Genomic DNA, 17,877 nt, shown 5'->3' on the forward strand with positions numbered 1-17,877 from the left:
CCATACCAGCGTACAAGTGTTCTGTAACTGGTTTCCTGGATTGAGGAACTCATGGATGACAGAGTTCCATATCAGCGTACAAGCATTCTGTAACTGGTTTCTTGGATTGAGGAACTCATGGAGGACAGAGTTCCATACCAGCGTACAAGCATTCTGTAACTGGTTTCTTGGATTGAGGAACTCATGGATGACAGAGTTCCATACCAGCGTACAAGCATTCTGTAACTGGTTTCTTATATTGAGGAACTCATGCATGACAGAGTTCCATACCAGCGTACAAGTGTTCTGTAACTGGTTTCCTGGATTGAGGAACTCATGGATGACAGAGTTCCATACCAGCGTACAAGCATTCTGTAACTGGTTTCTTGGATTGAGGAACTCATGGAGGACAGAGTTCCATACCAGCGTACAAGTGTTCTGTAACTGGTTTCCTGGATTGAGGAACTCATGGATGACAGAGTTCCATACCAGCGTACAAGTGTTCTGTTCTGTGGTTCTGTGGTTTCCTGGATTTAGGAACTCATGCATTACAGACTTCCATACCAGCGTACAAGCATTCTGTAACTGGTTTCTTGGATTGAGGAACTCATGGATGACAGAGTTCCATACCAGCGTACAAGCGTTCTGTAACTGGTTTCTTGGATTGAGGAACTCATGGAGGACAGAGTTCCATACCAGCGTACAAGCATTCTGTAACTGGTTTCTTGGATTGAGGAACTCATGGATGACAGAGTTCCATACCAGCGTACAAGCATTCTGTAACTGGTTTCTTATATTGAGGAACTCATGCATGACAGAGTTCCATACCAGCGTACAAGTGTTCTGTAACTGGTTTCCTGGATTGAGGAACTCATGGATGACAGAGTTCCATACCAGCGTACAAGCGTTCTGTAACTGGTTTCCTGGAATATAATCCATTGATGCCGACTGGTAACTTGGAAGACTTTGTCAAGCAGTTGAGTACTAAGAGTTACACCAGATTCTTTTCTCCTCACCTTAATGAACTATGGGGTATTTTTCAATGATTCTGCAAGGATCATTTTATAAAGGACAGAAACTGTGGCATAGCTAAGGAACCATGGGCCCCGGTGCAAGTTTTACATGGGCCCCCCCAAGCACTCTATACATAACCATTGATACGGTGCACCAAAATCTGCCAACCACAGTGTCTGAGGTGTAAGAAGGGGATGGGAAACAGTTTGTTAACCTTCCTGGCGGTAACGTTCGGGGGAAGCCGCGCAGGAGGTTTTCTCAGGCCCTGCTGGGCCGATTTGAATAATTTTTTTTTTGCTGAACGCAGCTAGCACTTTGCTAGCTGCGTCAGCACTTCGATCGCCGCCACCCCGCGCTCGATCGCCGCTATCCGTGTCGCAAGACAGCCCCCCCCCTAGACCCCTGCGTTGCCTGGCCTATCAGCGCCAGGCAGCGGCAAGGGGTGGATCGGGACTCCCTTAGACGTCACGACGTCCATGACGTCAGTGACGTCATCCCGCCCCATCGCCATGGCGACGGGGGAAGCCCTCCAGGAAATCCCGTTCTTTGAATGGGATTTCCTGATCGCCTATCGCCGGAGGCGATCGGCGGGGCTGGGGGGATGCCGCTGAGCAGCGGCTATCATGTAGCGAGCCCTCGGCTCGCTACATGATATATATAAAAAAAAAAAAAATTAAAAAAACGGCTGCGCTGCCCCCTGGCGGTTTTTAATATACCGCCAGGAGGGTTAATGATTACCACTATTCAAGGCACCGATTGCCGTGATTATTACCAGCACAGGACCAATAGAGAGGTAATACTGTGGTTGAGGGAGGATTCTCTGTCCCAAGAGCCCTGGTGCAGTCACAACCTCTGCACAACCTTTTGCTACAGCACTGAACATGAACAGCATGGCCTATTATCTCATCACCCGCTCTGTGAGATTACAGGTGAAGGAGGTTACAGGTCTAGGAGTCACATTTTTAGACTTAAGGCAATGAAGAAGATGAAGAAGTTGGACATGTGTCCAGAAATGAGAGAGGAAGGCTTGTACATTGTCTATGCTGAACACAAGCAGAACACTACATAATCGGCTTAGATAACAGGTGTGTCATGGAATGCTGCGGGCCAATACATTCTGCTTATTCAGCAGTTTCTCCGAGGGTGCGAGACAGTCTTCTGTGAGGAGAAAGGTGTGTCTCTCATGCTTCAGATACTTACCCCGGGGGCTCTTCTGTTAGAATGTCACAGTGCAATATATCAACAGGAAAATGCTGACTTACTACAACTACACTGACAATGTAACCCAACCAGAGGCTGAACCTGTGGCCTGAAGCTTTGCCCGCATCCTCCACCCTCGCTAAACTGCGCCCACAGGCCAACTGTCCTCCTCTCCTGCCATGTGATGTTGAGGATCAGTACAGAGCTAGCAGGGGTGATTGCATAATCGTGTACAGCCTTATCACACCCCTGTATTATAAGGGCCAAAAGATTGAGAATAAATTGTTAATGTGAGTTCTCCCGAAACATGGAAGTGAAGAGATTGGATATGATTGTTGTATCACACGTGTATGGTGACAATAAAGGGGGATATACAACGGGAGCCCTCTCTAGTGCAGTACGTCAAGTATAACGTGGGTAAGTATGTAAATGTGTGATAGAATACATACAAGGGTGGGTTACCTACAAGGCAACTACTGATTAGGCAGGTGGTGATTTTTTTCCTGTCCCAACTCAGGAGTTTAAGAAGTCGCTCTCTGTAGATAGTAAATTAGGGCAAGAGATCCCCTCCATCAGGGTGGATAACAATACTTGTAGTACAACAGAGGAACCAGGAGGTATCACAAGAAATGTTTAAATGCAATAAAGGGAGGGCAGGTAAAATAGGCGGGTTGTGGACCCATGAGATGCGTTGTAAACTCCTCCCCTCTTGTTTTGGAGTAATTAAATCATCTGTTGGTAGGTAAGCCCAGCATTACCCCCCCCCCCCCCCCCTTTTTATTACTTTTAGACCATTTGTTTTTATACTTAGTGGCACCTCTATTGCACTGCACAATTGTATGGTGTATGGTCAGCGGAGTGGTGCAAAGTAATACAGATATCATCACTCCCTACGTGAGACGTGATCAGGAGACCCTGTATAGCTTGCTTGCCTGGCATACTGTACGGACATTCACAGAGAGACACAGTGATGGATATTATAAATGTGTATTATGTAATATAGACGTACTCCTCTGAATGGAATGCTTTTGCTCGCTTACCCAGAGGGCCGCTGATGCAGGAGACGCAGTCGAAGTAGGATTGGCACGCTCGTTCCACGTTGAAGGCAATCCAGTACCTCAGGCTGCTCATGAAGCTGATGTAGGAGTCTGAGAGGTTGAGAATTCGGACATCTCCACCCACCGCACCGTATCGGTCATTAGATTCCAGAACCTTCACCAGCTCCAGCGTGGCCAGCGGTTCCAGCTTGGTGTCGGAGTCACACACCTGAAAACAGCGGAATACGAAGATGTTACTTCTTCATGACTTTGTGCCCAAGTGAAATCTGCATCATCAGGCAGAACCTCTTAGGGCCCTTCACACTTGCTGATCGCATAACGCTACCACTTTTGCTAGCGTTTTGCTATGGCCATTTTTCCCGTTTAAGGCTAAAAAATCACCATTCACACTTGCCGATTGTTTCGCGATCGCATTTAGCGCTTTTATAGCACTGAAATGCAATCGCCGGGAAATCGCCTGAAAATGGTGCAGGCTACGTGTTTGCGTTTGGCGATTTGCGTTAAGTGAGAATGGGCCATAGGCCTTTATTGCACTGGTGCTTTAAAAAGCACTATCGCTTGAGCGTTTTGCTGAAATCGCCGGCAAAACGCTGTAGTGTGAATGGCCCTAAAACCTGGTACAGCATGCAATTTCCCATCAGATAGACGGGTCAAATACATCATTTCCAACAGGTCCGATCTGATTTCAGATTGTTTTTCTGATCGATTTGCATAGAAGTGATCAGAAAAATGATCGGAAATCCGATTGGATCTGTCAGAAATGATCGACCCACCTATCTGACGGTAAATTGCATGGTGTGTACCAGGCATTCCTCTAACCCAACGTATATTGTAAAGCTTTTGTTTTGCAGAGTTTGCTGCTGTTGTGTTTAAAGGACACCTGAAGTGACAGGGATATGGTGGCTGCCATATTTATTTCCCTCTAAACAATGCACGTTGCCTGGCTATCCTGCTGATCCTCTGCCTCTAATACTTTTACCCACAGCCCCTGAACAAGCATGCAGCAGATCAGGGGCTCTGACTGAAGTCAGACTGGATTAGCTGCATGCTTGTTTCAGGTGTGTGATTCAGACACTACTGCAGCCAGAGAGCTCAGCAGGGATGCCAGGCAACTGGTATTGTTTAACACGAAATACACATGGCAGCGTCCATATCATTCTCAATTCAGGCGTGCTTTACTCAAACCAAGACCCACAATTGAGCTGGATTTGGACAGCTGATGTGTCTGAGCAGAAGTCATCGGATCCTTTTTCATCAACGGTAATGGGCACATTGTGAACGTCTGTCATGTGTGTAGTGTGGTGTGTGGATGCAGATCTTCAGAAGATGTACTTCCTGTCTGGCAGTAGACACGTGACTGAAGGGCGTGGCTTTTATGTACTTCCTGTCTAGCAGTAGACACGTGACTGAAGGGCGTAGCTTTTATGTACTTCCTGTCTGGTAGTATACATGTGACTGAAGGGCATGGTTTTCATGTACTTCCTGTCTAGCAGTATACACGTGACTGAAGGGCGTGGTTTTTATGTACTTCCTGTCTGGCAGTATACATGTGACTGAAGGGCGTAGCTTTCATGTACTTCCTGTCTGGCTTTATACACGTGACTGAAGGGCAGGGTTTTCATGTACTTCCTGTCTGGCAGTATACACGTGACTGAAGGGCGTGGTTTTCATGTACTTCCTGTCTGGCAGTATACACGTGACTGAAGGGCGTGGTTTTCATGTACTTCCTGTCTGGCAGTATACACGTGATTGAAGGGCGTGGTTTTCATGTACTTCCTGTCTGGCAGTATACACGTGACTGAAGGGCGTGGTTTTCATGTACTTCCTGTCTGGCAGTATACACGTGATTGAAGGGCGTGGTTTTCATGTACTTCCTGTCTGGCAGTATACACGTGACTGAAGGGCGTGGTTTTCATGTACTTCCTGTCTGGCAGTATACACATGACTGAAGGGCGTGGCTTTTTAAAGGCAGGTTGCCCCCAAATTTCCTTGTTAACACAATCAGCCGCATAGACTGGTGTGTGTAATGGAGCAATCTGGTGTAACTGATATTTTGTTACATCGCACCAAATGGAAAAGGACCCCAAAAAAATACCACATTTGTTTTTTGTATTTGAACTATAAACTTGATTTTTAAAGTGAAATAAACAAATCATTACACTGGAAGAAAACTGGTCTTGTCACTTCTGAAAAGGCAAATCGCTCTTCAGCAACAACGACATCAGCCAAACAGCTAAACAAACAGTTGAGACACGTAATTATGACAGAGCCATGTTATCTGCCAAGGTAAATGTGTAAAGTGAGGCTTGCAGCTTCTGCCAGGATACCTGAACTATAGGGAAAATGGGAGCTGCCATCTTCATTTCCTTTAATAACACTAGCCTGGGGGTTATGCTGATAAAATAACATTTGTAGTGCTCGGGACCACTGGCTATGTAGCTGCACTGCTATACAAGTTATTTTCTAACTGACTGCCATTAGATAATATCTTTTACAGTTACAGTAAGTTTGCAGCTTCTATACCTGCAAAATAAACCTGCTGGAAATCATGGCAGCATTATATGGCTTGGCGTTGAATCCTGCCAGAGACCATGGCGGCAGTATATTGCTCGGTCAGAGCCGGGACAAGGTCCTCCTGCACCCGAGGCTGAGACACCAAAGTTTGCCCCTCCATCCCTCCCACCCCAGCCGTCACACACTGATTGCTGTTACACTAAGAGGCCCCTCCTCCATCCCTCCCACCCCAGCCGTCACACACTGATTGCTATTACACTAAGAGGCCCCTCCTCCATCCCTCCCACCCCAGCCGTCACACACTGATTGCTATTACACTAAGAGGCTCCTCCCCCATCCCTCCCACCCCAGCCGTCACACACTGATTGCTGTTACACTAAGAGGACCCTCCTCCATCCCTCCCACCCCAGCCGTCACACACTGATTGCTGTTACACTAAGAGGCTCTTCCCACCCCAGCTGTCACACACTGATATTAGACTAAGAGGCGCCCCCAACACCTTAATCTCTAGTTATCTGGCTTCCAGTCACTGCCGTGTATCCCCTTTTTATTTCTCTCTGCTTCAAACACAATAGGAGAGTGATAGCTGAGTGAGTTGTTCACCCCTCCTACACTGCACCCTGAGGCCAAAGCCTCTCTGCCTCGCCCTGCACCCCCTCCTACACTGCACCCTGAGGCTGGAGCCTAGCTGCTTGGCCCTGTACAGTAGAAACAAACAACAACAAACTCAGAACATTTATATTGCGCTCTTCTCCTGGCGGACTCAAAGCGCCAGAGCTGCAGCCACTAGGACGCGCTCTATAGGCAGTAACAGTGTTAGGGAGTCTTGCCCAAGGTCTCCTACTGAATAGGTGCTGGCTTACTGAACAGGCAGAGCCTAGATTCGAACCCAGGTCGCCTGTGTCAGAGGCAGAGCCCTTAACCATTACACTATCCAGCCACCGCAGTATTATACAGTATTATGGTGTGTGATGTTATTGGGAGGGAGGCGGGTGATGGGAGTGATAACTGAGTGAGTTGTGTGTCCCCTCCTACACTGCACCCTGAGGCTGGAGCCTCTCTGCCTGGCCCTGTACAGTATTATGGTGTGTGATGTTATTGGGAGGGAGGAGGATGATGGGAGTGATAGCTGAGTGAGCTGTGTGCCCCCTCCTACACTGCGCCCTGAGGCTGGAGCCTCTCTGCCTGGCCCTGTACAGTATTATGGTGTGTGATGTTATTGGGAGGGAGGAGGGTGATGGGAGTGATAGCTGAGTGAGTTGTGTGCCCCTCCTACACTGCGCCCTGGGGCTGGAGCCTCTCTGCCTGGCCCTGTACAGTATTATGGTGTGTGATGTTATTGGGAGGGAGGAGGATGATGGGAGTGATAGCTGAGTGAGCTGTGTGCCCCCTCCTACCCTGCGCCCTGAGGCTGGAGCCTCTCTGCCTGGCCCTGTACAGTATTATGGTGTGTGATGTTATTGGGAGGGAGGAGGATGATGGGAGTGATAGCTGAGTGAGCTGTGTGCCCCCTCCTACACTGCACCCTGAGGCTGGAGCCTCTCTGCCTGGCCCTGTACAGTATTATGGTGTGTGATGTTATTGGGAGGGAGGAGGGTGATGGGAGTGATAGCTGAGTGAGTTGTGTGTCCCCTCCTACACTGCACCCTGAGGCTGGAGCCTCTCTGCCTGGCCCTGTACAGTATTATGGTGTGTGATGTTATTGGGAGGGAGGAGGGTGATGGGAGTGATAGCTGAGTGAGTTGTGTGTCCCCTCCTACACTGCACCCTGAGGCTGGAGCCTCTCTGCCTGGCCCTGTACAGTATTATGGTGTGTGATGTTATTGGGAGGGAGGAGGATGATGGGAGTGATAGCTGAGTGAGCTGTGTGCCCCCTCCTACCCTGCGCCCTGAGGCTGGAGCCTCTCTGCCTGGCCCTGTACAGTATTATGGTGTGTGATGTTATTGGGAGGGAGGAGGGTGATGGGAGTGATAGCTGAGTGAGCTGTGTGCCCCCTCCTACACTGCGCCCTGAGGCTGGAGCCTCTCTCGCCTCTGCCTCGGCACGGCACTGCGTCCCCTCCTACACTTCGCCCTGAGGCTGAAGCCTCTCTGCCTGGCCCTGTACAGTATTATGGTGTGTGATGTTATTGGGAGGGAGGAGGGGGATGTGAGTGATAGCAGAGTGAGCTGTGTGCCCCTCCTACACTGCGCCCTGAGGCTGGAGCCTCTCTGCCTGGCCCTGTACAGTATTATGGTGTGTGATGTTATTGGGAGGGAGGAGGGTGATGGGAATGATAGCTGAATAAGTTGTGTGCCCCCTCCTACACTGCACCCTGAGGCTGGAGCCTCTCTGCCTGGCCCTGTACAGTATTATGGTGTGTGATGTTATTAGGAGGGAGGAGGGTGATGGGAGTGATACCTGAGTGAGCTGTGTGCCCCTCCTACACTGCGCCCTGAGGCTGGAGCCTCTCTGCCTGGCCCTGTACAGTATTATGGTGTGTGATGTTATTGGGAGGGAGGAGGGTGATGGGAGTGATACCTGAGTGAGCTGTGTGCCCCTCCTACACTGCACCCTGAGGCTGGAGCCTCTCTGCCTGGCCCTGTACAGTATTATGGTGTGTGATGTTATTGGGAGGGAGGAGGGTGATGGGAGTGATAGCTGAGTGAGTTGTGTGTCCCCTCCTACACTGCACCCTCAGGCTGGAGCCTCTCTGCCTGGCCCTGTACAGTATTATGGTGTGTGATGTTATTGGGAGGGAGGAGGATGATGGGAGTGATAGCTGAGTGAGCTGTGTGCCCCTCCTACTCTGCACCCTGAGGCTGGAGCCTCTCTGCCTGGCCCTGTACAGTATTATGGTGTGTGATGTTATTGGGTGGGAGGAGGGTGATGGGAGTGATAGCTGAGTGAGTTGTGCGCCCCCTCCTGCACTGCGCCCTGAGGCTGGAGCCTCTCTCTCCTCTGCCTGGCCCTGTATAGTATTATGGTGTGTGATGTTAGTGGGAGGGAGGAGGGTGATGGGAATGATAGCTAAATAAGTTGTGTGCCCCCCTCCTACACTGCGCCCTGAGGCTGGAGCCTCTCTCGCCTCTGCCTCGGCACGGCACTGCGTCCCCTCCTACACTTCGCCCTGAGGCTGAAGCCTCTCTGCCTGGCCCTGTACAGTATTATGGTGTGTGATGTTATTGGGAGGGAGGAGGGTGATGTGAGTGATAGCAGAGTGAGCTGTGTGCCCATCCTACACTGCGCCCTGAGGCTGGAGCCTCTCTGCCTGGCCCTGTACAGTATTATGGTGTGTGATGTTATTGGGAGGGAGGAGGGTGATGTGAGTGATAGCAGAGTGAGCTGTGTGCCCATCCTACACTGCGCCCTGAGGCTGGAGCCTCTCTGCCTGGCCCTGTACAGTATTATGGTGTGTGATGTTATTGGGAGGGAGGAGGGTGATGGGAATGATAGCTGAATAAGTTGTGTGCCCCCCTCCTACACTGTGCCCTGAGGCTGAAGCCTCTCTCGCCTCTGCCTCGGCACGGCACTGCGTCCCCTCCTACACTGCGCCCTGAGGCTGGAGCCTCTCTGCCTGGCCCTGTACAGTATAATGGTGTGTGATGTTATTGGGAGGGAGGATGGTGATGGGAGTGATAGCTGAATGAGTTGTGCCCCCCCATTTGTGTAGGGGCGGGGCTGGTGCCAGATCACGTATTGTAGCTCCGCCCCACATTGCACGTGCCCCAGCATAATACGTAAGTACACGTTGCACTGCAGCGTAGTGCTGAAGGGGATCAGAGACACTTTGATCTGTGTAGCCTGACGCCATGCTGAACCAGATCGGGGGGAACACAAATGTGTCCACGTAATACTTCTATTATGGGGTACATCACAGGGTCAGCGGTGATCAGAATGTTGGACTCAGTCCAGTACTTTGCTCTAAAGAGGCTGGCACCGTGCTACGCTGGATTCAGTGAGGGAGCCTCTATCGGCAGTCATGTTTCTCCTTGTCGGACTATGGCCTCAGTGGAGCTGGAGAAGGATAATTCACCAAGTCTGACAGTGGATTGGGAAGGGTTACAGAGTGCCAACCCGGACTCAGCTCTCATCCATGAGCACCATTGTGGTGCCCATCCCCTTCGGGATTACAGTTGGTTTTCAAGTGTTACTGAGACGGCGGCAACACCCTATTTCAAGAACCCGCCAGGCCCTATGAATAGGCTTTTTCTGAAGAAAGGAGAGGCTGATGCTTTGTCTGTTTCCACTTCAAGAAAAATAACGTACGGACTAAGCTAACCGATTTATTTACAATATGAGTAGGCTGAATCATCCGGTGACTTTTCATCTTCTCCCTCCAGGACTCCAGAGGTCATAAGTGATTGAGAATTCCTGAGTTCACTACCTCGCAACTATCCATAAACCATAGCATGGTGTAATGTGGAGACTGGCGATAAGGAAGCATGTTACCCTAACAGCTTTTACCAAATTCACATGAAAATGGACCTGCTGCTCACTCAGCTAAATCCATGCGGTGTCTGTATTGGAGGGGGGGCTATCTCACGGGGGAGTGGGCATGGTTAGACTTCTGTCCCAGGAAGCTGAGCCAACTTTGAAGGCTCCAGTTGTGAAGTCCCATATTCAGACCTTAAGGCACAGCCATATCGGCCTTACCAATAGTTGTAATGAAGTGAGGGGTCACTTTAAAGCATAAGTGAACAAAGATCCCCAAATACAGATACCTGATTCCCCCAGAGTGCATCATAAAACTCATTTGGACATCCTACGTAAGATATTTGGATATGAAGATCTGATGATCCTCCAATCCTCAATGCCAGATGTAAACAATGACGTACTGATATCTTCTTCACTTTACCTAAAAAAGGCAGGAGATAGCCCAGGGGGTGGTGCTTCTTTCAGGAGGTTGTCGGGCAATGGCAATCTATGGCTGTAATGCTGAAAGCCTCTTTACTAACAGAATTCCCAAGCCCCACCTCCTGTCTCCATCCTTCCTTCTGTGGATAGACAGGAGAGAGAAGTGATGCTCACAACCAGCAATGTGGATTGGAGAGACACTAGGCCGCAGTGGTCAGATCTCTGTACAGGAGGATCATTCCGTGTTTTCGATGCACTGTGTGCAGGAGGGGGGTGCATACAACATAAGATTTCATGCTTATTCATTAGGAGAGAACCCACAGCTATGATGATATGCAAAATGCGTTCTTGCTGAAAGTTACCTAAACACTTTCAATGACTAGTCGAGGAGTCAATAAATGTTTGCATTGTTTTTCCACCTATTGGCATTTGGCCATCATTGAGGTATACAGAGCATCAGGCTGCGTTCCTCTAGAATGTGGTCCGCAGCAACAACGTCCATCTCTCTCTCCCCTGGAGAAAGCATGTGTGGGGTTAGATTGGGTGGTAACTCACACAATTTCACTTTCCAGCGCCGAGCTCCATGGCAACAGCAGCGTCATGTGACATGCTGGTATGTACTGGCAACAGGTCACGTGATGCCACAGTTGCCATGGTGATCACCCCTGGAAAGTGTGATTGAGTAAGTTCTTTTCTTGTACATGCGCTGCACATATTTTTGAATTGACTGCAGGAGGGAGAAGGGAAGATTTGGCCCAGACTGGCTTCATATCGATCGTGGACCAAATCCAGCCCGTGGGTCGTAATTTGCTCCGGCCTGAAACAGAGGCTTCACCACTACTTAGATAAGTTTTATTTAGAAGTTACAGGTTTCTTTAAGACTGGTAGAATCAGAACGTCCTGACAGTCACTCAGTTTGTGCAGGTGTGAAAAACAAGTGACAATGGGTGTTGCTTTTTCCAGCTAATTACCTCTGCGGGAAGGGGAAAGTATCTGAGCTATTTCTATGGAAAACTAGGAAATAGTAGACTTGATGGGTGCCAAGATGCAGAGACCTTCAGTTGTGGCACACCCGTCCTCCTGCAAGTGGCTGCTGTTCCTGCTACTTATCTGGTGCACAGAACACTAGTGGAGCATACTGTATGTGGAGGGTGGTCAGAACACACCCTGAGAGGATGAAACAGAGATGATGGGAGCCCCGATGGTGCAGTGTGTCACAACAATATGCTTTACGGTAATGTAAAATGGGGAACTCAGAAAGGAAGGCTGCAGTTGGGCAACCAACCACTGTAGGCAGGGGGAGGTGCACAAATCTGACTTCACTCGGATGTCCAGCCTAGCTGGACATGGTTGTGCTCTTGGTAAAGAATAACCAAAAGGTCTAATAATGGTTGAACCAACAAAGACCAATTAAAAGCCCAAGGTATGATAAAGTTAAAAACAGTAAAAGGAAAACAAACCGAGGTGGCTTACCTCAATGAAGACAACTCATGAATAAATAATGATATTATTATATGCACTGGCAACGTGTTTTGTGCATACTAGCCCTCTTCCTCAGGCCGATTACTAAGTGCCTTACATTTGATAATTCCTAGGCACATGAATTGTCCTGAGGAAGTGGGGTAGTATTCACGAAATGCGTTGCCAGTGCATATAATAAAATCGTTATTTATTAACGTCTTGTCTTCATTGAGGTAAGCCACCTTATTTTTTGCCTTTTACTGTTTTAACTTAGTTTTATCATATCTTGGGCGTCTCTTTCTGCACTAGTGCAGCAGGGAGCAGATTCTAGAATAGGAAAGGAACGCAGCTTGGCCTTGCAGTCAGCTGGGAAAAGCTTTATGGAAACTAGAATAAAAGTTCATTCTTATAACATTAATTGCAAAATTTTTTGTGCAGCACCGGTACATGTTTATAACTACACGATACTTCTAAGATAATGGTACATAATTAGTGCTAGTGTCATTTCTCAGCTTTCTTACCTGGATATAATCCACTGAGTCTCCGAGAGCCTTGAAGGCCGTGTACATGACTTCTCTCTTCCCACCCCACTTCTGCATGATGCACACACATCTCTTAGACCTAATAACCTGCTCCACCTCCTGCCTAGTGGGGTCTTCCATCTCGATGTCTGTATATATGGGCAGTGGCTCTTCCTGCAGCAGGTCACCGAACGGCTGTCTTGTACGTTCCTGCATCTCTATTCCTCGAACACGTGTCCTCTGATTTATCATGTTGTCATATGTGATGTTTCCTTCATGCTGCAAGTTACTAGGGTCCTCATAGATCCTATTATCGTCCCTTGGTGAAGGGTCAATCCAATGGATTCCAGGATTTTCCTGCGTGTCAAATGGATTATCATCGATATGGAACTTCTCAGCTTTGTCCTTGTCCCAGTGGTGATAGTTGTTCTGCCAGATATATGTGCCAACGTCCTCACCAGCGAAGACCTCTGTAAACATATCCATCATGTAACGGTCGTCTGGGTTGTTACCGTCAATGACCATGATAATTTTTAACTTATCTGGAGGATAATGTGTGTTCTTGACGGATTCCAGGCATTCCCGCAAGTAAATGGGGTCCTCCTGGAAAGCTGATATAGTCAATGCCACAGTTTTGGTGTAAGAACAAGGAAGGCCACCTCGCCTCATTTTCCGGTGCTCCAAAAAAGCAAAAAAACTTTGGATCATGAGGTGCACTGTTAAAAACGCCCCATAGATTCCGAAAGCCATAATTTTATACTCGTCTGTGGCCAGCGGGATACTATCAACAAATGCCCACATCACCCCCGCCAGCACTAGGATAGCAAATGTGAAGGTCATCACCCTACGAGCTATGCCGATCCACTGGCGCTCGTCTTTCTCTATGTCGGCCATTTTGATTGAGGAAGTTGGCGAAGCTGAGATAACTTTCAGCCAGGTGTCTGAAAAGAAACAAGATAAGATAAGATACCATGTAATGCACCAATTCTGTTGGCCTTATTGCACCTTCCACAGCTAAAGTGGAAGTTCAACCAAGTTTTCATTTTAGTACTCAGAACCCACTATACCTTTACTGCTGTCTGTATCACTGAACCAAACCCAGGACTTTTTTTAATTAAAAAGTGATATATTTACCTTGGGAGAGGGAAGACTCTGGATCCTCTAGAGGCCTCCATGTCCTTCTCCAGACCGCACCTTGATGCCCCCCGGAACGTCAAGGCTGCACTCCTGTAGGTTAATGAGGGCGGCTCCACTCCGCCCACACTAGATATAATTCTTGCGAAATTGTAATGCGAAATTTCAGTAAAAAATCATACATAGTTTTGTCTGTAATTCTGTGCTGACTTTAGCAATTGATAGCAGTGATGAGGACACATTTTGCATAGTCATTATTTCACATTGAAATTCCCAATTACGATGTAAAATAAAAATGCTAAATTTTGGGGGGAAAAAAATCTTAATTTCATCTGCAACTGTAATCATCTGTAATTTTGCATAATTTGATGTAATTTCATGCCGACTATAGGAGTCAATAACAAAGCTATTGTCACCAAAATTGCTACATAAGGAGAATGGTGCATACAAGTCAAAAAAGTGCAAAGTCAATAAAATGTAAAGGAAAAATGGTTTTAAAGCTGTCATTTTGAGTTTAAAAAAACATTTTTCCTTTGCATTTTTAAAATCGATTTTCTTAAAAACAAGGCCTTTTTGAAAAATTATTTTTTTTGTCTTGTACCCTTTGCTACTAACTGCTAAAGTCAGCCAGACAGTATGCCAAAATTGCGGGAAATTACCAATGATTACACAAAATCAATTAAATTATACAAATCGTAATTATATATGGGCGTAACTGCAAAAATGACTGACTGTCCTCAGAGGAGCTCACACTCTAATCCTACCATAGTCATAGTGTAATGTCCTACCATATTATTATTATGTATTTATATAGCATTGACATCTCCTGCAGCACATTACAGAGTACATAGTCATGTCCCTGACTGTCCTCAGAGGAGCTCACACTCTAATCCTACCATAGTCATAGCCTAATGTCCTCCCATATTATTATTATGTATTTATATAGCACTGACATCTTCTGCAGCACATTACAGAGTACATAGTCATGTCACTGACTGTCCTCAGAGGAGCTCACAGTCTAATCCTACCATAGTCATAGTGTAATGTCCTACCATATTATTATTATGTATTTATATAGCACTGATATCTTCTGCAGCACATTACAGAGTACATAGTCATGTCACTGACTGTCCTCAGAGGAGCTCACACTCTAATCCTACCATAGTCCTAGTCTAATGTCCTACAATATTATTATTATGTACTTATTTAGCACTGACATCTCCTGCAGCACTGTACAGAGTACATAGTCATGTCACTGACTGTCCTCAGAGGAGCTCACACTCTAATCTTACCATAGTCATAGTGTAATGTCCTACCATATTATTATTATGTATTTATATAGCACTGACATGTCCTGCAGCACATTACAGAGTACATAGTCATGTCACTGACTGTCCTCAGAGGAGCTCACAATCTAATCCTACCATACCATAGTCATAGTCTAATGTCCTACCATATTATTATTATGTATTTATATAGCACTGACATCTCCTGCAGCACTTTACAGAGTACATAGTCATGTCACTGACTGTCCTCAGAGGAGCTCACACTCTAATCCTACCATAGTCATAGTCTAATGTCCTCCCATATTATTATTATGTATTTATATAGCACTGACATCTTCTGCAGCACATTACAGAGTACATAGTCATGTCACTGACTGTCCTCAGAGGAGCTCACAGTCTAATCCTACCATAGTCATAGTGTAATGTCCTACCATATTATTATTATGTATTTATATAGCACTGACATCTTCTGCAGCACATTACAGAGTACATAGTCATGTCACTGACTGTCCTCAGAGGAGCTCACACTCTAATCCTACCATAGTCCTAGTCTAATGTCCTACAATATTATTATTATGTACTTATATAGCACTGACATCTCCTGCAGCACTGTACAGAGTACATAGTCATGTCACTGACTGTCCTCAGAGGAGCTCACACTCTAATCTTACCATAGTCATAGTGTAATGTCCTACCATATTATTATTATGTATTTATATAGCACTGACATGTCCTGCAGCACATTACAGAGTACATAGTCATGTCACTGACTGTCCTCAGAGGAGCTCACACTCTAATCCTACCATAGTCATAGTCTAATGTCCTACCATATTATTATTATTATGTATTTATATAGCACTGACATCAACAGAGTACATAGTCTGTCCCCAGAGGAGCTCACAATCTAATCTTATCATAGCCTAATGTTCTACCATATTAATATTATGTATTTATATAGCACTGACATGTTCTGCAGCACATTACACAGTACATAGTCATGTCACTGACTGTCCTCAGAGGAGATCACACTCTAATCCTACCATAGTCATAGTCTAATGTCCTACCATATTATTATTATGTAATTATATAGCACTAACATCATCTGCAGCACTGTACAGAGTACATAGTCATGTCACTGACTGTCCTCAGAGGAGCTCACAATCTAATCCTACCATAGTCATAGTCTAATGTCCTACCATATTATTATTATGTAATTATATAGCACTAACATCATCTGCAGCACTGTACAGAGTACATAGTCATGTCACTGACTGTCCTCAGAGGAGCTCACAATCTAATCCTACCATAGTTATAGTCTAACGTCCTACCATATTATTATTATGTATTTATATAGCACTGACATCTTCTGCAGCACATTACAGAGTACATAGTCATTTCACTGACTGTACTCAGAGGAGCTCACACTCTAATCCTACCATAGTCATAGTCTAATGTCCTACCATGTTATTATTATGTATTTATATAGCATTGAGATCTCCTACAACACTTTACAGAGTACATAGTCATGTCACTGACTGTCCACAGAGGAGCTCACACTCTAATCCCACCATAGTCATAGTCTAATGTCCTACCATATTATTATTATGTATTCATATAGCACTGACATCTTCTGCAGCACTGTACAGAGTACATAGTTATGTCACTGACTGTCCTCAGAGGAGCTCACACTCTAATCCTACCATAGTCATAGTCTAATGTCCTACCATATTATTATTATGCATTTATATAGCATTGCCATCTCCTGCAGCACATTACAGAGTACATAGTCATGTCACTGACTGTCCTCAGAGGAGCTCACACTCTAATCCTACCATAGTCATAGTCTAATGCCCTACCCTTCCTGCAGCACATTACAGAGTACATAGTCATGTCACTGACTATCCTCAGAGGAGCTCACACTCTAATCCTACCATAGTCATAGTCTAATGCCCTACCATATTATTATGTATTTATATAGCACTGACATCTTCTGCAGCACATTACAGAGTACACAGTCATGTCACTGGCTGTCCTCAGAGGAGCTCACACTCTAATCCTACCATAGTCATAGTGTAATGTCCTACCAGAACTATCTCTTTTTTTGTCTATTTTTCTTAGTTTTTTTAAGTAGACTATTTTTTATTTTAATGATTTAATTAAGTATGATGTCTTACAAGTACATTTTACTAATTCATCTTTGAATCCATGTTCCCTTTTTAGTAATATGTCTCTCTGTTGAGCCTGATTACATCTACATTACCATCTAGGACCCCCTATACCATTGATGTACTAAGAACTTCACTATAGAATGTATATAAGATCCTTGTGGCTTACCTGGTGCGCAGTGTGATCCTGTGTGGGATCTGCTGTGTGATCCTTCCTGCTGTGTGATCCTGTGTGGGATCTGCTGTGTGATCCTTCCTGTGTGTGATCTGCTGTGTGATCCTTCCTGCTGTGTGATCCTGTGTGTGCTATGCGAGCTGCAGAAGGCTCTCTCCTGCCTCCACAGCATCTGTGCAGCTAATATACAGGGAGGGACACACCTCAACACGTCATACATTACATTACAGAAAATATTACTGGAGAGCTCTGCCTGTCACTGTGACCTAATAGCTGCATTTACTGTAGTGTCCAGCACTGGCACCCTGCTTACTCCATCCCCGCTGGGCTCTCACTATCCTACACACTATCTCTATCCTCCGGAGACCACTTACTCCCCCTCCGCTGGGCTCTCACTATCCTACACACTATCTCTATCCTCCGGAGACCACTTACTCCCCCTCCGCTGGGCTCTCACTATCCTACACACTATCTCTATCCTCCAGAGACCACTTACTCCACCTCCGCTGGGCTCTCACTATCCTAAACACTAT

The 17,877-nt window shown here is 46.4% G+C and overlaps 1 protein-coding gene across 1 annotated transcript in view; it reads right to left on the bottom strand.

Annotated features, from left to right (window-relative positions):
• Positions 1 to 17,473, bottom strand: part of HAS1 (hyaluronan synthase 1) — a 28,773-nt gene extending 11,300 nt beyond the window's left edge. Inside the window, exons 1-3 of the mRNA XM_068243369.1 lie at positions 17,339 to 17,473; positions 12,585 to 13,525; positions 3,234 to 3,459 (exon numbers count right to left, since the gene is read on the bottom strand). Coding sequence (XP_068099470.1) covers positions 3,234 to 3,459; positions 12,585 to 13,478 — 1,120 coding nt within the window. The 5' untranslated portion in view covers positions 13,479 to 13,525; positions 17,339 to 17,473. The remainder of the gene's footprint in view (positions 1 to 3,233; positions 3,460 to 12,584; positions 13,526 to 17,338) is intronic.
• Positions 17,474 to 17,877: the final 404 nt, after the last annotated feature.

The sequence above is a fragment of the Hyperolius riggenbachi genome, chromosome 6 (genome assembly GCF_040937935.1).
Source record: "Hyperolius riggenbachi isolate aHypRig1 chromosome 6, aHypRig1.pri, whole genome shotgun sequence".
NCBI lineage: Eukaryota > Metazoa > Chordata > Amphibia > Anura > Hyperoliidae > Hyperolius > Hyperolius riggenbachi.